This window comes from Plectropomus leopardus, chromosome 6 (genome assembly GCF_026936395.1).
Source record: "Plectropomus leopardus strain MGB_pleo_1.0 chromosome 6, ASM2693639v1, whole genome shotgun sequence".
NCBI lineage: Eukaryota > Metazoa > Chordata > Actinopteri > Perciformes > Serranidae > Plectropomus > Plectropomus leopardus.
This window is the reverse complement of record NC_142181.1, coordinates 7,225,743-7,248,499: the sequence shown is the minus strand read 5'-3', so window position 1 is coordinate 7,248,499 and position 22,757 is coordinate 7,225,743. Positions and strand designations below refer to the sequence as shown.

Below are 22,757 nucleotides of genomic sequence, written 5' to 3'. Positions count from 1 at the left end.
AGTCTTACAGCTACATGCTAATACACACACTTATCAACGGCCTCGTGACAGGCGAAAGCCTGTCATTAAAAAAGACCAACGTTCAATAAGAGTTTTAGTTTAAGTGTAATATTTAGTAGAAATGTAAAGGGTAACTCACCGTAAAGACAACAACCATGACAGCGCCGTTCAACGGAAAGTCGTAAGGGACAAAGTTTGCATTTTCGCATTTTACATCATTTGTTCATGTTGTCAGCCGCTAAGTGTCGCTCTGTGCACGCGCAGAGCAGATTAACCTGAACTGACCTGTGATACACACCAAGGTGGGCCCAAATATCGACGAGATATATACATATATGTGTGTGTGTGCGTGTGTGTGCGTGAAATAGGCAGGGATAGTAAGAAATATAAATAATAGTAAGAAATATATGTGATATATATTGGCTTGGCTCCCCTTATCAATTATGATACACACACACACACACACACACACACACACAGGCTATATATATATATATATATATATATATATATATATATATATATATATATATATATATATATATATATATATATAGGGCAGGAATAGTAAGAAATAAAATTAAAAGTAAGAATACGAAGAAATAAAATTATAAAAAATTATAAGCTATTATCTATATCTATGTATCTATGTATCTATCTATCTATATATGTATATATGTGTCTATGTATATATATGTACACAAACACACACACACACACACACATTATAGCGTATAATTGTATTTCTTACTATTTCTTGCTCTTTTTGTCTGCATAATTTTAATTTCCTGGCAGCTTTATAGTGTCTTACATTAATAAAATGATAAGACAGACTTGTGACTGAATTTCAGATGATGGGAGGATACCATACATGTAGGGTGAGGATAGTTTGAAAGGTGCTTACACACACAAAAATGAACTAAAGTGACTTTAAATGTCCCATGAACTAAACTGACATTTTCTTTTCTTTCTTTTTTTTTTTTAAATAAACCTTGTTTCACTGTTTTAGACTTCTATATGAAGCCACCTGAGTCAAACAACAGGGTCTCTGCTGTTGGTAACAGTAAATATATTGTGTTTTAATCACATGTATTGTCTGCGTCCTGTCGACCATATTTGGTAAGCTCAGTTTAGAATCTTAGAATCTTGGGTTTAGAGCATCACATTCTATAACATTGAGAGTTCTGTTGAAACACACCAGGACCTTGTATTCAGACCCAAACAAGCACTTTGGACAGTCAGTTCACATTTCATGTATTTGGTTCATATCACATTTTACTAACTGAAAGTTTTGCAACAATGTCTACTTCTCAAGCTAAGGTATGTTTAACAGATTCACCAGGGTTTTATAGTTTCTATGCTAAGTTTGTCAATGTAAATCTTTGGCAACTCTCTGGCTTCACTGACAAGAGTGTTGCAGTTTTTGTCTGATAGTTATATTTATATATGTAAAGAAGTCCAATTATCTAATTATGTTTTGCCTTTTTCTTACTTTGAACAGACAAACCCAACTGCTCCTAACTTTATAGTGGGAGATCAGAGCAGACAGCGCTCCAGCTTCACTGACAGGTATAAAAGATGTTTATGAACACAGTAAAGTTAGTGACAAAACACCTGTACTGTGCAATTTATAGAGATATTGTGCTGCACTGTATACTGTAAGGTGTTTTTGAACATATTTTTCCATCTCTTAAACGTATGTGACGGAGCTTAAATATCAGAAACATCTGACAACATGTAGTGTTTGTCCATGCTGTGTTTTTGGCTTTGACTGCAGTTTTTCGTTGTAAAATAAGCATTAGTTTTCTTTCTGTTTTACCAACATACATATTTTAACAAGGACAGGTCAACAAACATATTATATCACAATATAAGCAGTTGACAAACTGACTATGATGCTTAAAACATTGACTTTAAGTGTGGCATACTTGTCTTTTTTAGACTCTGTCTCAATTTGTGCTGCATGGAAATAGTGACAGTTTCAGCAAATGTGAAAAGTTTTTTTTGTTCTTTTTAAATAAAAGTTACCAACTGTAACTTTAGGCAGCCGTCTAACTGATTACATACGTTCACAACAAAATAACCAACTGGGTATGTGTCCATCAACAGAGTCTCTGTCTCAGAAGCACCTACTGTCAAGACCTCTGCGGAGAACCGCCCCAAGAGGACTCATTGGCAAAACCGACTATTCGGTCGACCACTGGTATGTATGTTTCACAAGAAGTGCTGTTGTGGGGGGCCGAGTAGCTCACCTGGGAGAGCGGGTGCCCCATGTTCAAAGGTCATGTCCTTGCTGCAGCAGTCCCTTTCATGCTTAACTGTCCTGACAAATAAAGGCAAAAAGCCAAAAATAAATCGTAAAAAAAAAGAAGAAATAATGGTGCAACATTTGAACCCAAAAGTCGCTGAACATTGTTTCTTAATATTATTGTCATTGTTTTTACTCTACAGAAAAGAGACAGAAGTCCATCTCAGACTTTGAAAGATCCCTGCAGCTCAAAGCAAAGGTAAGTAAATCCCTCCAACAAGCAGGGGAGCAGCCGTCTTTACCCTGCTAATGTTGGTAAAACAGGGCTTTACATGCACATGAATAACCCGTTTATGAAGCTTATCCCGGCTATGATCATATTCAGGATGGATATTTACACAAGTGCAGAGAAATTGGGTTATTCTTTTTCCTGTATACATCCTAGTTTCTTTTAGAGTACTCTAGTTGGTATATAACTGGGTTCACATAAAGAAAATATGGTGTTTATATCCTTAAACACAAAAATGGGCTAATCAAAAAACAAATTCATAAACAGGTTATTCATGTCTGTGTAAACCCACTCACTGATGCAATATTCACAGGCAATAATCTGCTCATAATTTATCCAAATCTCTATTTTTTTACACAGACTTAATAAAGTTTTGCATTCACTATTTGGATTTTTTTGTACAAATTATCAATTGTTTTGTACTATATTGAATATTAAATCAAATATCCATAAAATATATCACTAAAACATGGGTCATCAGTTTACAAAATAAGGGGAGGGGGGGTCCCTTCAGTAAAAACGTGTGGAACAACTGTACTAACCAGCTCTGTGTGTGTTTTATTTCCTGCAGAGTTGACTCTCCACGTGGTCCAGACACCACCACAGCACCTTCACCTAAGAAGGAAAACAAGAAGAGTCGCTGGAGATTCTTTAGCTGTTGCAGTAGAGTATGTTTCACGCAAACAGTTCTTACAATGAAGCACATATTTGTCTTATAAAATGCAGATTCTTGCTCATCTTGCTGCTGTGTCTGTACTATCGAGTGCTGAACATTTTTTGTTGTTTCCAATAGAAAAAACGTCGCGTGGCTCCGGCTTCTGACGACAACATGACACATCACAACAGGTAGCTCAGCATTGTTTTACATCACATCCTTCGAGGGCAGGAAATAATAATTAGTGCTTTCTGTGCTTTGCAAATGATCACTGATTCAGTATTTTTTGCACAACCGGTAAAAAGATGAAATGCTTCAGAACGTGTTTGTTGCTCCATGTTTCAGGCCTGTTAAAGCTCCAACTTGGACTCACCAGTCTGCCGACTCCATCCAAGTCGACCCAGTTGTGGAGTTTAAACAACTCAATGATAAAGAGAAGGCCGCACCGGACGAAGTCAACAAGGAGGACAAGAAAACCGCTGCCACCGTGCCTCAGCAGCCCCCTCTTTCCTCCTCACAACAGAAAAAGGACGTCATCCCCCGACAGAGCCTCAAAGTTCAGCAGGTCTTCTTTCTTGGGTAAGTAAATCTGCACATGTACAGACAATAAACAAAAAAACTGATAAATATTTTACAAGAATACAGAAAGTGTTAATTTACCCAGAATCACCTGTTTGCCTTGCTTTATTTTATTTTATTTTATTTTATTTTATAGTTCTCAATTTTATTTTCCTGTACTTTTACAAATTTCTTGCTCATTTAGGGGTTAATTTCGTTAAGTTGCCTCTTACCTTTTCGAAAGAAATCAAGGCAATTTGCTCAGTTTCAAAGGATTACATGAGTCCCAGTTGGTGATTTGTCATCTAAGATCATGATGTTGACATGTGATCTGACTTGTTGTGTTTCTATGTATCAGGTTTCCCAACCCATACCAGAACTGCTATATGAACTCCACTCTCCAGAGCCTGATCACACTCGCAGAGCTCGTGCGAGACGTCAGCTGCCAGGAGGAGGTGTGGAGTTTAATTCCTGAGGCTGAGTTGATAAGGTACGACATCCACACACACACATACACACACACAACTTCCTAATAGAAAACAGTTATCCCCTCCACACACCTGGAGACCAAAATAAATAACAACGTCTCTCTTCTTTCACCCTCTCTAGCCTTTTTATGAACATTGTAAGGTGTCACCGCTCTGGAGATGCCCGCCACAAACTCCAGGTCCTTGAAAGATTCAAGAGGGTCCTCTCTGTCCAGGCGCCTGAATTTGCCGACACCCAACAGAAGGTAAGTCAGCTGCTTTCTCACCTTTTAATGTTTCTGTGGATTGCTGCTCGTCTGTGCATCAAATCTAACCTGTTTTTCTGTATGTTAGGACTCCCACGAGTTCCTCACCACCATCCTGGATCAGATGAGGAGTCTGGCTTCACCGCTGCAGGAAGCCGCAGCTTTCTTGGGGAAAAGTTACAGCTGCCCTGTGGAGAAGAACCTTATGTTCAAAATGCAGAACACCAGAACCTGCAAAAAGTAAAAGCACAAAGAGAAACACACAGCATGTGGTGGCAGAGCTGTCCACAGTATAACAACAATATTATAAATTCTTATCAGTCGCAATCTTTTCTCCGTTATACACCGTTGTATGTGCTCTGTCTCTTTGTGGTGCAGGTGTGGTGATCAATCCATCAGAGAGGAGGAGTTCACTAACCTCTCGCTGGACCTGATTCCTGGAGGTTCAGTTCAACAAATGCTCCAAGCCTATCAGAAGGTACGAAACTGGTGTCATTCACATCAACGCCGATTGATATCATGGAATAAATTGTTTTCTTGGTGTTTTGTGCAAAATTACTGACAGCTTGTCATCCCTGCAGGAAACAGAGCTGGAGTATCACTGCGAGTGTGGTGGCAAGACGTCTAGCCTCCAATCCGCCTTCCTGACCCTGCCGAAGTAAGTCCCATTACATGGATTATGAACTTGTGAAGAAATCATGTTTACATTTAAGGCCAAACAATTTCAAATGAATGCAGTCTGAGATTGTTGGATGTGCTGTTGCTGCAGATCCAGGCGTTGATTTTACCTACAAAATAGCAATTTGCATATCTGTTACTGACTACATACTACACTGAATTTGGGAAGAAAACTTCAATTTTCTTGCATACCTCCAAGGTGTAAAGGAATCCCCATAATGCAATTTTTTTTTTACTTTATTAAGTAAATGTGTTTAACAACATCAAAACTATATGTAAACTCCAGTTTGAAAAACTTGTGCAGAGTAATTTAAGTCTTATTTATCCCATCATATGCTTAGTGCTTCGAAAACAGCACGCTAAAACGATGTTTTTATGATTAAAAACATCTCATTACAAACTGTATCATGCAAAAATGTGTTTGGAACAAACTGAGCATATAAGTGGACAAATGAGTCTTGGATTACTCTGCACAAGTTGCTTGAAAGTTTGGAAAACAACAATTAGATAGAGTTTTATTGTTTCAGTTAATGCAGAATGTTTTCGGGCACGCAAGAAAAGCTACGTTTTCTTCACAAGTGAGAGGTTTAATAACTGATAAACAGGTGGTCATTTTGTAGGGGAGGTGTTCTTTCCGTAATATTACGTATCAACACGTCTGCATTAAATTTCTTTCCACTGTTTCCTTTTCTGCCTACAGATTCCTTATCTTGCATCTGAAGAGGTTCCATTTCAATCGATTCCTGCAGTTGGTTAAGCTGCACAACCCTGTCAACCTCGTCAGGGAGCTCATAGTGACCTCTTCTAGCCAGGTAGGACAATCACACGCCTGAAAACAAACTATGAGCAAATATGTGTAGCTTGCTGATACAACATGCATATGGCTGTTAGTTAATGTTACTTAATATTAGCTTGGAATTTAGCTTTAACACTTTTTCAGTCATCCTATCAAACCTTATTTGGGGATTTTCTTTGTTGAGTATGGCATATACAATCTTTAAAAACCATTTAGCTCTTAGGTTTTTTAATGTCAATTTAATGTTTAAGACAGTCTTTAAGGGCTGTAGCTTTGACTGTATGTCTACATTAGTATGTGTTTTGTGTGTGTGTGTGTGTGTGTGTGTGTGTGTGTGAGTGTGTGTGTGGCTAACCGTTTTTATCTGTGTATGTTTTCAGGCTGAGGGCTGCTACAGCCTGGTCAGTATGATCAGTCATTTAGGCAGAGGAGGAAACGGAGGTAAGATATTTACATTAACAGGTTGATAAGTGTAATCAGTTACTTTATCAGTTTTAAACTATTTGAGTTATTTACATCATTACAAGAACTCAAATTTGCATTACGATTCATTGGGAACTACAGTTCAACTGTTTCACTACATGTTCAGACACCTGCTGTAACCACGATTCCTCCTCTGTTAGGACACTACATCAGCGACAGCATACATCCAGATCAGGACCTGGATGCCTCAGGTGACAGTTGGCTCAACTTTAATGATGCCCACGTCACCCTGACAACGGGCGCCGCCACGTGTGAGAGGCGCCAGAAAACAGCCTATATCTTGTTCTACCAAAGTCGAGTAAGTGGACAGTGCTGAGACACCGTTGAAGTCAAACACAACATACAAACTCTGATGATGTTTAAATGCTTCCCTACAAACTACACCAACTAACGTATCTTGTGTCTGTTTTTAGATGTAAAATTGTGTTGTAATGGTGAGACCTAATGATGGCGGACTCCTTGGACCAAAACAACGTCTGCATGAGGAGCAAAGACAACTCCATCCGTCAGCCTCAAGCTGATCCGGTCCAGGTGAGCTGCTATGAAGACATCAGGTGAGTCTGTTAATTCTCTTTCGGTTGCTGTAGTGCAGGTGATAGAGATGAAACAGAAAGGCCAGCAGCTCATCTTGTGATCCCAGACCGGCAGTAGGTCCCCCAGCCCTCAGCATAAGCTGATGCTCAAAGCATATTATTTTTTTGTCTATTTTAAATGCATTTAATTTCATTTTAGACTCACTGAGTCTTTATGGATTAAACAAACAGTTTCTTTAAATGCTCCACAACAACATTGTTTGTTTCTTTGGTTGAAGTCTTTGGTAAAGAGTTTGTTCTTCATAGAGTGTAATATGCAGATCAGAATACTGTTTAATGTGGTTTCAGCTCTGCAGAGGATCTGTTCCACAGCTTTTTTTAGGAATGGGATATGTTTTTAAAATTTTTACATTTCAACAATTATGCAACCTGTAAGGCCGACAGCTGTAAAAATCATGTTTATATAATACAAATTTAATGAAAATAAGAGTCATTAAAGGCTCAGATGCAAGCGACTGATATTCACACAGAGATGAATAAAAAGTACTCTTGAAGGAAGTGAGATGAGGGAAGAACATGTGTGTTAAGTTATTTTAATAGCAATCGTACTATGATACTAGTACAATATTAATACTCTTGTTTTTATATGATTTAGATAAAACTGAATTCAGGTGGCGTGTCTGCGTTGCTGGCTTTCTAATGCTGTTGATTGTGTATTCTGTGCGTTTGGGCTGCAGGTTATCATTGGCTACTTAATGAGACCACTAGATGGCGAAGTTGCGTCGGCCTTTGATGTTTGTGTTTCACAGCAGAATTCAGTATTTTGGTGTGTACTTTTCTATTTGGGGAAACCTATTTTGGCTCCTGTAAACAATTTGACTTCCGAGTCTTTTGGAGATTGCGTGTTTGTGTTTGTGTCAGACAGCCAATCCTGGCAAGACATCTTGTTATGTGTGACTGTGTGTGTGTGTGTGTGTGTGTGTTTCCGTCACTTCGTTTCAACCACAGTGACCCACCAATCTGTGGATACGGATCACTGTCCTTTTCAATTACTGAATGTCACATGCAATCTGACTGTAAAAGCATTTCTGGGTTCACACACACACACTCACTCACTCACTCACACACACACACACACACACACACACACACACAGAGCCACATTAAACACGGACACATTCAACGATGTGGATTTGCTTTTACTTTATTCAAAATAGAAGGGAACATTGGACAAAGCTGTGGATTTACAGCATCTGATCACTTTAACAGGGTTAACATCAAAAATAAACTTTATTACAAAATATAAAAATTATTATAATATTCTCCACATAACACAGACAAAAAATGTATCATTCTTACTTACCTGGAAGCCACTGGGTGAGACTTTACAGTTTGTAAATAAGCGTTATTATACCGACTTGTGAAAGCAGAGGTATATTTGAAAATTACAAAACTTTCCCAGAATTCAGGACCTTAGTTTTGTCTTAGAGTACATTTGCAGAATCTGTAGCAGGGATACACACAGTAATTTTATGGGCGTGGGGTCCCAGTTCCAGCTATGTCCTAATATTATGACCAGTAGACTGAATTATATTTTTAATTCACTGTAAAGGTATATTGTAGGGCACTGGCTCTTAAACTATGGAACATGTACCACAGGTGGTGTGTGGAAGAATCTGAAATGTTTCTTAAAAAAATAATGAACTAATTTAAAAAATAGTATTAAAACTATCAAAAATACTGTAACATTTCAAATGAAAATTCTTAAACCATGAGATCCATGAAACAGAAGTTTAATAAGTTAATAATAGAAAAAGTAATGATAATAAAAGTTAACAATAAGTAATAATAGTAAGTTAACAAACATAAGTTTTGCCTTTCCTGTAATATTTTTGTTTTAGCCTGTTTCGCAGCCACACTGATGAATGTAGAGCGCACATACATTCACGATTAGTTACGAGTTAAACTGTGATGGCAAGATAGTAAACGGAGGTCAAATGAATGTTTTAAAAATGCTGCAGCCGTGGCTCCAAACGGCAACTGTGCTGTGTTGAAATGGAAGCGGAGGATAATCAGCGGAGCTCAAGAGACTACTTAAGCAGCAGCAGTGAAATCTCGACTAAACCTGAAGTGTCGGGCTGAACCGTCCCGTGTGTGAGAGTTGTGGAGGATTTTAAGTTCTTGTGATTCCTTCATGTAGCTGAAAAGCGTTGCCTTACTGTATTTTATTTCAGTCATAATGGTGGTACTTGGAGAGTGTAACGTCATCTGAGGTGGAACGTGGTGTAAAAATTCACTGCAACTTTAACTTCATTTTATATTTGTATATTGCTTCTATATTTTTATGTCAAATCTTATTCTATTAAAATTTACTATTTTTATTCTCCCTCTATGTTAACTGTTCAAATTCCTTGTATGTGTAAATGTACTTGGCAATAAAACCTATATTCTGATTTTGATTCTGATTAACAGGCCACAAAAATTCGCAATATTTTTTATACAAGCATTAATGCAGCCATGCTTTCATGCATTCACACATTTCACCTCGCTATACTCGTCAATAGTCCAACGATGGCTCCCTACGACAGCAGGTTCATGAGTTATCAAAGGCGACGTGGCAACATGGTGTGTTTGTCTCTCTGTGTGTGTGTGTGTGTGTGTGTGTGTGTGTGTCTTAAAGTTTTGTCATGTTACATAAATCTGTTTAAAAGTTATGCACCTTTATGTTTTTTTGCCAGCTGGCACGAACACTTAACCAGCTGTCCTTTGGCTCATGACCAATCTTTCCAAAACAAGTTGTGCAAGTGTGGAGATTTATTAGGAAACTTTGCACCTTTTAGATTACTGACTATCACCACAACCTTTTAGCCAATTGGCATGAACACAAATACACACCTTCATATACACACACACACACACACACACACACACGTGACCTCAACGTCAAATTTCAGCTTGCTGGGGCAAAACTCTTGCCGTCAAAGGGTAGGGACATTTTTGTGGACCAAACGCTTCAAAATGACTAATCTGTCAGAACGATGCTCTTCTGTGGGCGAGAGGAGGCCAGTTAAGTCGCGGATGTTCAGTTTGTTTGCAGACACAATTAGGATTTAAGCTGAGAGGCTTGTATGGGCGATTCTCAGCGAGAGCAGCAAAAAGCCCCGCTAGTCTCCTTAAAGCTACAAGTGCGAGACGCTCCTAAGTTACATCGATAGGCCTCTTAACTTAATTCTGCTTTGTGACCATTTTACTCTCTACAGGCCAGAGCATTTCACAGGTAAAGTGCCGCAGCTTACAGCCAGTAAGAGATAAATGTACTTTCCATGTATATTTCAGGTTTATCCACAAAAATAACTAAATATTGTTAAAAAAAAATAAAATAAAATGTCTTTAAAGGCCTTTTGAATACAAGAAAGAGATTTAGAGGTTGATGTTTTAACTGGTGACTTGAAGCTGCATGTCTCATATTCGTGTCTTCATCCTCATGTCTGGCACCATGTGCACATGATAACCTGGGAGAACACACACACACACACACACACACACACACACACACACACACACACACACACAAAAAAAACAAAACACACAGTTAGAGCCAGCAGGCATCCACTTTAGATGAGCGCTGAAAAAAACATCAAAAAGAGATCCAGGCAGTTCAAACTGTCATTGAGAGTTCTTTACTGTGATCATCATTAAATAGTCTCGCACGAACCTTCATTTCAAATAATTGATTCAAACCTGCAAGAACTGATTTTGACTGTGTTCATGCATATGGCAGATATTTTTGTAAGACTGTGTATTTTTGTTTAATCCTGGAATCTTGGAACGAAATTTATTGACACTGTAAGTGCAAAAAATGTGCAACATGAAACCCATTCAAACTGCAATTTTTTCATCCCACAGCCATCAAAGCATAAAAACACGCATTGTATTATTTTTGGGTGTCATTTTGGGCTTTTACATTAGAGTTTGTCATTTGTACTATTTTCCAACTGATTACATCATTTTTACCATATTTAGCTTATGAAGAAAATACGTTTTTTTCCACTAGGTGCACAATCGATGTTGCAGCGAATCATTGACGTATCCCAGGCTGTAATAGCCCCCCCCCAAAAAAAGTATACTGAAAATAATTCATTTTTATGTTTGCTTCTTTTTTCATCTTACACATAGTTGCATTATACCAAAAACCTGTCATGTAAAAAATTACTGAATATCTGATATTTACGATTAGGACTGATGGTTAAAAAAATAAACTCAGTAAAAGTAGAAAATAATTTTAATGCATAATCATTTTTGATTGATTCTGAAAAGCGCATTTTGTGCAGAGAGTGATGCGAGTGTGTGTAATATTAAAGCAGACCCTGAGGGTTAATTTCGTTCTTATGCACTTCCTCCCTTCCTCACCTCACATCCTTTACCTCCATCTCGCTACTGTGCTTCTCTTCCTCTTCCTCACCCCTCCATTCCAACCAAAATTCCTCCCAATCCTGTTATCCCTCCCCAAATCCCAACCCTCCACCACCCCAGCCACATTCAAATTTCCACTCCTCTACCTGCTCTCCTCTCACCCTGACCACCACCCCCACCTGTTCACCTCCTCCTCAGCCAAAGTCCTCAGACTCCTTCTCCTCCACACCAAATTCTCCTTCCCCTCCACCATCACCCCCTTCCGTCCTCCCTCCCCTGATATGAAATGTTGACCCTGTGGCTGGTGTCTCCTGGTACTGGGACTGCCTGCCAAGCTGAATGGACCCAGGGCATCGGGTAGCCAGGCTGTGTGTGTGTGTGTGTGTGTGTGTGTGTGTGTGTGTGTGTGTGTGTGTGTGTGTGTGTGTGTGTGTGTGTGTGTGTGTTGGGTCACGGCGTGGGGATTAGGTGTGTGTGAGTGATTGAGGGTGACAGCGGCCCTAGCATTAGGGGCCCTGTGGCAGATTTCGTAGGCCTGTTTTAGACACACTAAGCTGGATTTACCAGCAGCAGTGTGTCAGCAGTGATGCAGCCTGCCTGGACCTCCTACAGAACACACACACACACACACAAATACACACAGGCACACACACGTAGAGTCACATCACCTCTGACCCCACCTATCCACCTGCGACCAGTCTGACTTCCCATCATCCCTTTCTTTCTGTGCATTTCTTCCATCCAGTCCTTAGTGTTAACAGTTTAAACGTCCTCCTCTGTAACATTTATAATTTCCTACAGTTTGTTTCTATCTTCACACTACGGTAAACCTGCTGAGGAACAATGGACTCTGTGACGCATGCAGACCACTGTAGCATGCACTAAACATCACCCCTCACTGCGACCCCAAAACAAACATTACGGTCCGGTCACTGAAACTCTGCAGAGAATCTCATTCATTTTAAAACAATGACTGCAAACATTAGATTCCCTTAACCCTTTGAAACCTGAAGTAACATCATTTTTCTTGTGCTGCTTTCAGACATCTTTCACAAATATAGAAACCTTTGATCACTGAAAAAACTAGTTCAATTTTTTACAAAAACATGGGGGAAAAAGGCAATATGCAAACTGATTAAAATGCAAGAAATTGCAAGAAATTAGTAAATTTAGACAATTATTTTTAAGAAGAAAGCTACGGAAAAACTATAATTACTTACTTATTATTCTGAGACCCATTTTCCTGGTAATTTCATAATTTTTTTTCTTGTACTTTTTATGAATTTCTTGCTAATTTTTGGGTCATTTCTTCTTTTAATGCTCATTGCCTTATTCCCATGTACTTAACAGAAATCAAAACAATTTACTCAAGTTTTAAAGGGTTAATGGCAGCAAAGTAAATGAGAGCGCAACTTACTGCGGTGAACTCTGATGTGAATTTTCACTTTGAAAAGATCTGAAAATTTAAGGCCTTTGCAACCCCGTCATTACTTTTGTATGTTAGTATCTGTTTTTCTTAATTTCGTTGTTGTGGCAACACCATTGCTGCCTGGATTTTGTTAAGAGACAATGTTTCTTTCAGATAACAAAATATTACATTTATGTACCATGTAGGCTTCACATCAGAGGTGGCTGGGAAGGTGGCGAACGTACAAAGTGCACACAAGAACTTTGAGTTTGCGTCCAGACTCATGTTTTGAGTTTAGGCAAAAAAAGCGCTTTGTATAACGTTAGGAATCAAGGTTTCATTTTAATATAAAAAGTTAAAATAAAGTCTCATGTCTCCCTGTGTTCATATAGTGCCTTTTGTTGTCAGCACTAGTGTCTTTAAGGGGTCAACAGATTATCGGCCTGGCCGATTATTTAGGGCTGATATTTGACTTTTTACTGATTATCTGCATCAGCATTTTATTTTTGATAATAAAATATTAAAAAATAAAATTATTAAGTAAATACTGCAAACACAGTGTCAGAATGGGAGGAACTTTTTGTAAAACCTCAGGGAGCTATTTTAATTTATTAATTTTTTGTATTTCAATGTTCATTTGAATTTATAAAACAAGCTGCTGGGAACTTGCTGTATTTGAGTTTCAGTTCTCATTAAACATTTGTTCAAGACATTTAAACACAGCTCTGTGTTGAAATTTATTATATTCCAAATTCTAAATATTGACAGAAAGATTTTATTTTTTATTGTAAACACATATCAGTCCCAAATATCGATCATCGCTGGATGTTGCTGGTGATGGTTGTACTTTTTATCAATATGCGTAATAAGCTTCTTTTTAACTCTGTAGTCAACCCTCTGCTCTCTAGCTAGCCAACATAAATGTCAAGATATTGTAGTCATGAATTAAAAATAACATAACCCACACCCTATATGTCATTTAAAAAAACGCTTTTTTTAATGAAGCATTGGGTTGAAGCACTCCTCAGGAGCCTGCCGTAACTTTGGTTAAATGCTGTTAAAAGGGGTGATAAATAAGCAATGCTGTAGTCACAATGACAGTGAGTTACAGTATTGTAAGATTCACATTTTTGGCGGAAAAAACACTAAAACATGCTTTCAGTGAACATTTTTTGGACATGTTTAGTATCAACATTATTTTGACTCTTTGGGTCCATTAATCAGCAACATTTCCTCATCTTGTCAATAGAAAACACTACATTTTGAGTTGTATACAAACATAATTTTGGGCAGGGCTGGCCTAAGAAGGGGCACGCGTAGCAAAATGCCAGAAAGCTATCCTTTTAGCTAATACCGTTTAATTAAATACTGAAGCTAGAAATGTGGTGTAGCATATCAATTCTAAACTTTGCAGAATAGATGGTTAACTGTGTTAGTGAGTTAGGAAGCTTGCTTGGTTCTGATACTACGTAGCATGTAAAATAACCTCTCTGACTCTCTCTGGTGGCCCTTAAAGTAGCATTTAACAGACTGTGGAGGGGTACTTTTGGATACGATACACGCACACATGCAGTTAAATTTAAAGGTGAGATGGTGAGGGAAGTGTTTGCGATGGTTTTAGCTTCCCTAGAAATTTTAAATCACATTTTCTGCACCTGACTATTGTTCATCCTTTGCTTATCTTACAGTGGAGTTTCATGCTGGGTGTATTTGTGTGGTCACTTTGTGTGTGTGAACATGGGGGGTATGTGGGGCCACTGTGGCCCCGCATGTCTCCACACACATGTATTGATGCTTCATTGTGGGTTTCTTTGTGCACACCTTTGTCCCTGCGTGTTTGTGCGTGCACTGGTGTGTGTGTGTGTGTGTGTATGTGCCTGCAGATCTCTGTTACAGCTTGTCCATTGTGAAGGAGAGTGTTGAGCAAGATCCTGACCCACCAGCGGGTACTAATCAGACGCATTCCTCGGGATTAAACGGCCAATTAACAATAAGAGAGCCATTGTGGCCCCGTCTCCTTGTGCGTCACAGTTAAAAGGTTTTGTGTGTGTACGTGTCGCACTGAGCGCGTGTGACTCTACTTGTGTGTGCGAGGGCATGCGCTTAAAAAGCACTCTGATTTTTCTACCGGCATGTAGCACTTCTGGTTGCACTGCTCAGGTTTTAAATTAACATGCACGCCATTGCCTCATAAAACAACAGATTGCATTTAAACTGTGCGAAATTTAAAACAAACTCGATAGATTGAGAGATGGTGCATTACGGGCTCTGCATGCCAAATAGTGGCTGCAGGTCACAAGATGTGTGTGTGCGTGTGTGTCTGACACAGTGTTCCTAATGATGCAAGTTAATCCAGGGTATATTAAAGCAGTGAGTTCGCCTGCCATAAACATTTACATTTAATGCAAATGATGAACACTATTCTATTCTATCTATTTGTGGATACATTAGTGTCCTGATTGTACATGTAGTGTATCTGTGCATAAATGGTGTCTCCAATATCCATGCCTGTGTGTGTGTGTGTGTGTGTGTGTGTGTGTGTTCAGAGTGGGTATATGCATCAGCGTGGCACGTGTCGGAGTGTGGCAGAGGATTAGTGAGGCTCAGGGCCTGTTGCTCCACTTCCGTGATTACTACTGCTGTCTACTGCCATATGGGGTGGTGGGGGTGCAGGTGGAGGCGGGTGGTGGGGGGGGTGGGGTCGCAAGCTACTGTACCACGCTACACACACACACTCACCCCACCCACCTCCACCCGCACCGATAATGTCCCCCTTCCACACCAGCACACACACACACACACACACACACACACACACACACACACACACACACACAATCCTTCATACAGCAGTGCATATGAAACCATGCCTGAATGCACATATGCATGAGCTTTGTTTTAACAACTTGAAAAGTGTGTGTGTGTGTGTGTGTGTGTGTGTGTGTGTGTGTGTGTGTTTGTTTCATCTTGCATATACACCTGCCAAACTAAATGCTGAATAACCTCTAATTAGACAAAGTGGCACACCACATGTCAGTACAATTTTTAAAAAAAAAGTAAAAATAAAAAAGAAACAATGTTAAAAAAATGAAAAGAATGAACACAAAATACATTCTGAAAATTTAAACATCATAAATTGTACTGTATTTTATGAATTTTATGAATGAATAATTTTATAAAATTTAAAACAAAGTTTTAAGCTATAACTCTCTTTTTGTTGGTGGTGTTTTGACAGGATTTACAATCTGATAAAAATCATAACAATTTTACATAATAATGACATCTAATTATGAATTATCAAGTGAACAATAACAAATAACCCCCTAAATAACCAATTAACAGTTAAAGAATATGTACTAAATGCTGCCACTTAAAATGGTCCTGGAGCTGCATTTTATTACAGTAAATCATTGATAGAAGCTCTTTATATCTAAGTGTTTGAAGAAACCTTTTATGCACTGCAAGAATTAGAATACAACATCTCTGGATATTCACAAATGTAACTGAAATTGTCCATTTTATCTAATTAGAAGTGTATGAGTATGAGGGCATGAACAGGTGTTAACTTGCTAAAACCCCAGACAGTGGTCAAGGAGGGGGGCTAAATGATGACGGTGAACACACACACCACCTGCTGCTGTCTGCGGTGGATTAGAGATCTGTCTCCTCTCAGAGGACAGCAGGGCACACACATGCACGCAGCGGGAGGTCCACTGTCTGAAATTGATCAAGAAGCTGAGGCGAGACATTATTTACAGATGAACTCATGGTGACACACAAAATGTGTGCACCTGTGAAATGTGTCACCTGAAGCTGGAACTGACTGTAAACAATTATCCAGTTATCGGCCGGTTTACACACTGCAACCGAGGAAAAAATGTTGAGGCTATTCTTATAACAGTCGTTAAGATGTCCCACTGGGAGACATGTTACCCTGCCTTAATATAGGCCTTCAAGGGATGAGACAAGCCTTTTGTGGCCAATTTGCTAATAATTTATTGCAGTTACGACGCTTAATGTTCCCGCTGCAAAGTTTGTCTTTACTCCAAGTTTATAAAAACTGGAATTGTATTAAAAAAATAGATAAATACAAAAAAAGTTTTCAGAAAAAAAATGGAGGGAAATATTGGCATATATTTCCTCCAGACATTAATCGTTTTCGTTTGAAAGCATAAATATGAGGAAATAAATATATATATATTTACAGATCTAGATCAAACAGAACAAATCTCCCACGCAGTGGCGGATCTTAGGTGACACAGGTTGGAAATCAAACATAAGGGAAATGTTGAAGTGGAGTAAGTGTAAAAGGAAATAAAAGGCAAAAGCTATCCGAGGTGCAGTACAAAAAAAAAGATAAAAGAAGAAAAACTTCCATTGTTGGTCTCATGTTATATTTTTTTCTTAGCTATGCTGTTTATTTGTGCCAATTTAAATATAAATGTAACAGCTAATATACAGTAATTATTATATAAATATAATAATATTATCTTAAATATAACAATAGTACTCCTTAGGGGGGGGCCTGGAGAAGCTTGCCTAAGATGCCATGTCTCCTAGTTACGGCACTGTTGCTATGGTCAGTACATGAAGAATGACTAGTTGTAAAATATAATAAAAAATATATTGCATAAATCTTGTTTTTTTGTGAATACAAAAACATATTTAACAGTAATATTAAAGACATGCCAATATTTCAGGTTAATTTTGTGTACCACACTATTAATGTAAAGGTGTACCATTACTGAACATCATAAAGTTACGTAAGTAAGCTTTAACTGGTACTGCTGGGAAATTAAACACTCCTATGCCCACACATAACTCTTTAGGTTATATACATACTTTATATAAAATCTACACCTGCACATGTACTTAGTTCAGCATTATATAAGCGACCGCAGTCTGAGTTTATCTTTAGCTTAGACGCGTGACAGACTGCTGACAAGTCTTACAAAACGGACACAAACACACACACGCATGTTTGGGCACATATATGCACTTGCGTACACTAATGGCATGTAATGTCGGTCTAACAGCAGGGACATTTAATGTAACCTGCATGAGACCTTCATCATCTCATATGGCCCATTGTGTTACTGTAGATGGAGGAGTGCAGAGACACATGGTCTGACCTGGACTCATGCAGAGTAATCCTCACATCAATTTAATGAGGACTGTGACCTCAATGCACGCACACGCGCGCACGCACACACTCTTTTTTAACCACATGAGCATATAGACACTTGCAATAGTGTTATAAATATCCATTTAAGACCAGAAGCACGTTGATTGTTTGCAAAAAATGCAGCATATTAATAGTTTAACTAAACGTAAAACAAAAAAATCAAGATAAAATTCACAGCAAGACCCTCAGAAAACTCAGCCTACGTCTGTTCCAACGCTCCTCCCATACCCCCCTTCCCCATCTGTCTCTCTCTCTCTTCTTCTACCCTGTTTTATCATCACGCTCCTCTTCTCTTCCTTCTTTCCACCCCACCCCGTCTGTAACTTTCCACCCAGTTTCCTCCAGTAACAATCTTTACCTCCACCAGTTCCTCACAGTTAGCACCACATGCCCTCCTCCTGGTCTGTCTCCCACTCAATCTGCCTCTCCATCACACACACACACACACACACACACACACACACACCACTGTGGCCCTCTCTGTCAGCGCTGCTCCGTCCCATAAGCTCAGTTACCTTATCAATAGTGATCAATCCGGCCACAGAACCGAAGGTCCTGCTCTCTGTCTCTGTGCAGCGAGCGCTTGGTTCTCTCCATCCACCCTTCCTCTGTCAATCTGGCCACAAACCCCTCTTTCCTCCCTTTATCCCGAGGTAAGATACTTACTTTTCAGATAAAGCATATTATGATAAATCGGCTGAACTCTGTGCGTGTGTGTGTATGTGTGAGTGTGTGACTGTCACACACACACAAACACTATAAGCACACAGTGTGCACACACATACAAAAATACAGAGTGTGTATCGAACAACATGATGTCAGAGGTACTTAACAGCTGGAAAAGTGTTGGTGTTTTTATATAATGCATGTGTGCGTGTAAGTTTTTGGGTCTTTTGGGACATTCGGTTTATGTCATATCGTTCAATTATGGAGACATAAATGGTTCCTCTATTCATGTTATCACCGTCATAGTCAAAATAAAGACGACTGGAATAAAATGCTAGTAATAAGGCAAGAAACGAAACAACTGTAGTTTCCTGTAATAAAATGACCCAGAAGGCCTCATCAAAACTGTGTTGAAGTCTGACTCAAACTTGATTTCATTTTCAATTTGAAATCCTTTTTCATTTTGATTTGTTGGAGTGGTTTTACAGTAGATTTAATGTCAAAACAGACAAATGAAACATTCAGTTTATACATAGATATCCATGCAGGAAGACTGTATGTTTCCCTTTTTACAACAATTATCGAGAATGAATGAGTTTGCTCTCTGCCCTTTAGTCTTCGAAGGACGCGTGATACACGTTTGCTAATGAAATGGGCCCAGAGAGAAATAGGGGAGCATATGGGCAAATGTTCTTCAACAAAGTGGGATGGAAGTTAAGGTCAACAAGGGGAATAAAAGAGTTTGGAGAAAATGAAAACTAAATGAAAATACAATGGCTGTGTTTGCCTCTGGGACGTGTATGCGTGCTTGTTTCAAAATGGGATGTTTATGAAATGCTGTGTGTGTGTGTGTGTGTGTGTGTGTGTGTGTGTGTGTGTGTGTGTGAGTGAGTGTGTAGGAGTATAGATTAGATGCACTAAGCCTCTTATGTGCTGGTTGTCCTTAATTTGTGTCTGCTCTGGGTCCTAGTGCGTCCAAACCAGCAGCCTTTCAGCACGGAGCGATTTCCACACAAACAACCACAGAACAGCACATGTCGTGCAACAATAAAATACATCTTTCTTAATCTTAAAGTGCATTAATAAGTAGTGCTTATCTTAGGCCATGTATAACTGCATATGTGAAAATCCACAAAATTAAATTTCTCTATCTTAATTACATGGAGTGGGAACAGAATGACTGAAATGATAAAAAATAAATAAATTAGACAAACAAGTTCATTAAACCATAATACAAAATTCTGTCTTACAAATAAATAAATAAATGAAAGCATTTGGGGCTTTTTTTAAAATCATTCATTCATTAGCGCTTATTTCATTTGGTTGAATTTAGGGTGGAATTTGCAGTATTTACACAGTGTGCCTGACCTTGAATCCACTATTATAGTACACTTTAATACACCTTATTGTAAAGGATTGGGCAGTTACTTAAAAAAGCAACATTCATATCCCATTTTTTAAAATATTTTAGGCTACAATGTAACAATATTTTTTAGAGATATGTAGAGAGATAAATGTGTCATTTATTTGTTGTCGTGCACAAACGCCTAATGCCTCTTGTAGGCTTGTTTATCCAAACTTAATGTTGTGATTTTCCCAAATGGATGGATTAGGCTAATTACTTGATTAATTGCAACCTTTTGGGCCTAGCATTACATTAAGGTGTGGTGTATTGCTCTAGTAATAATAAATAAAGCATGAAGAGTTTGCTGCTGAAAAAAGGGCTGTTAAAAAAGCCATTTATCATAGCTAAAAGTTTTTTTAAAAAAAACAAACAAACAAACAAACAAAAAAACAGGACAGAACTGTACTTTTGGGATCTTAGACGGTAATTTTGAATGCTTCTGAGTTTTAGACTAGAGTTAGGTTGCAGGATAAAATTTATATTTGTAAACTTTGTATGTCATTTAATGCCTGCTTCTTTAGCAGCTTTAGTAGCTTATCAGGGTGTTCCATTTCACACCGTTTTATTGGAAATCATGTTTGTATCTACATTTTCATTGACTTTGTGAATAAACCGAATTGAAAAAAAGTAAAATTAAACTAAACTGAACTGAACTGACAGGTCTATCTAATTGATTTGTTTATTGTTTTAGTCTATCTTTACACAGTCTGGCCACAACCTTTAAATCAAAATAGCGCGTTAAAATATGTAGTCTAGATTTCTCAAACAGCTACAATATAAAATGCAACAGAGGAGTTTTGTGAACGCAGGTGCATGATGTGTGCGCGTGCACAGCAGTGCTGCACGGAGTGTCGCGCGCACTGAGGTCTCTCGCTATTCACGCCCCCCCCCCCTCTCTTTTTCTGTCAGTTGGAGGTCTCGAGACATTCTTGTGTCGGACTCCCCACAGTTAGCTCGAGGACATGTCCTGCTACCCGTTAGCTCAGCTTCAAGCTGCTCGAGCAACAACAAATAAACAAAAGATAAACAAACAAAACGTACCTGAAGGTGAGCATGAAGCCCTCACCGGGAACAAAAGGTATCCAAACGTCAACAACACACACACACATCCACACGCACACACACGGGCCTCCTTCACTCAAACAGCCACACACACTCTCCTCAGCAGGTGAAAACATTTTGTTCGAGATTTAGAAACGTTCAAACACGCCGGTAAAGTCTCTCTGTCGCTCTGTGTGTGTCTTTATATCTCCGCTTTGGCTTTACAGAGCTAGATAAACCCCTTATACAGTTTGGGCTGTAGCTACATGGGTCTGTGTGTGTGCGCGCGTGAGTGTGTGTTTGTGGATTTTAAACTATAAGAAATCCGATTCAATTAACAAGCGCAGAGAATCGGCTTTGGACACTGTGAAATTGTCTCGCCGCAGAGGATGGCACAGGACTAACGAGCACCGAGAGAGGTGACACACTAAATACACATCGAGACTGACCACAAATACATTAAAAAAGGCCTCTGCTGGAGTATTGTGTTAAAATGAATAAAATCATAAAACGAAATTTAACTTATTTTATATATTATTATAACTATCTTACTGTTGGACCAATATTTTACACTGGAAATATGCATGACTATATAGGCTAAGTGCTCTACATATAAAAATATTTAGGCTAAAGATTGATAGGAAGTATAACAAATAAAACCCAATGTGTCCTTTCTTGCCTCAATATATTATGACAAAAGCGTGCAGTTATTTATCATTTGATTTCCATGGACTTTTGGCCTACCTGTTGCCTGTTCGTTTCCGTTTTAAATCACCTTCCATGTGCTTTCCCATATAAAACATTAAACTACTTTATAAGTCTGTGCGTAAAATTGTGCGTAAATTCGAAATAAATATTCGATATTTACATAAAGAATCACTATGTAAGTCTACCAATAAAATATGCGAATCAACCACCTACACATGACTCAAGAAAGAAAAATATTAGTTTTTATCATTATGATTTATTATTATTGTTATTGACTGTAGTGAATGAATGGATGAATGGGCCGGAGGGAGCATGTTGGGGATCAGAAGGGGATTTAATAACAGAACAACGCGGTCTTTGTGCTGCTTTAATCCGGCCTGTACCCCCTTCTCCGCCTCTCAGTTGCTCTGCTTCTGCCACCACACTCAGGCAGGGTCGCCCAATTATTCTCAGGAGGCCAATTTCGAAAATGTTTGGGAACAATAAAACATGGAAACGAAAAGGCTTCGATGGTTATTAAACATTAATCATAACTGTTTGAAGAAAACTTGTCAAGCGCGGAACAAATTGTAAACTAATTCTAGCTGCACGTCTTTCTTTTTTAATCATTACGTTTTTCAAATTACTTTTAACTACTTATGGCCTATATGTAAGCTGCATATCAACAGGTGTCACTGAAGGTGCTGCGACAAAAAAGTTGCGTTGATCAAATGCTCAACAATCCTTAACAAATGTAAATATCGGAAACATATAAAATAAACCCATAGACACTCCATATTTAGCACTAAAGACCCAACATGAATACATAATGACAGTAAGCGTGCGCGTGCGTTTGCGTGAGCGCGGCCGAGAGGAGAGAGAGAGAGAGAGAGAGAGAGAGAGAGAGAGAGAGAGAGGGAGGGCTCTGGGTGTCTACTTGGGTAAGAAGTTACTTCTAATTAGCCAGCCTCTTCTTGCT

General features: G+C 38.7%; 1 protein-coding gene and 2 long non-coding RNA genes across 3 annotated transcripts; 1 reads left to right on the top strand and 2 right to left on the bottom strand.

Annotated features, from left to right (window-relative positions):
* Window positions 1–575: 575 nt before the first annotated feature.
* Window positions 576–3,727, bottom strand: LOC148189315 (uncharacterized). The gene is made up of 3 exons (XR_015776773.1): window positions 3,566–3,727; window positions 3,080–3,152; window positions 576–2,323 (listed from the first exon to the last, which is right to left on the bottom strand). It is a non-coding gene; the product is annotated as an uncharacterized LOC148189315 (long non-coding RNA).
* Window positions 3,481–8,557, top strand: LOC148189314 (ubiquitin carboxyl-terminal hydrolase 37-like). The gene is made up of 9 exons (XM_088078601.1): window positions 3,481–3,771; window positions 4,109–4,240; window positions 4,360–4,483; window positions 4,572–4,723; window positions 4,862–4,961; window positions 5,065–5,141; window positions 5,862–5,973; window positions 6,338–6,398; window positions 6,581–8,557. The coding sequence occupies exons 1-9, from the start codon at window positions 3,503–3,505 to the stop codon at window positions 6,754–6,756; spliced, it is 1,203 nt and encodes a 400-aa protein (XP_087934727.1). The 5' UTR covers window positions 3,481–3,502; the 3' UTR covers window positions 6,757–8,557.
* LOC148189313 (uncharacterized) lies at window positions 8,162–22,627 on the bottom strand. Its single transcript, XR_015776771.1, has 2 exons — window positions 21,092–22,627; window positions 8,162–10,485 (listed from the first exon to the last, which is right to left on the bottom strand). It is a non-coding gene; the product is annotated as an uncharacterized LOC148189313 (long non-coding RNA).
* Window positions 22,628–22,757: the final 130 nt, after the last annotated feature.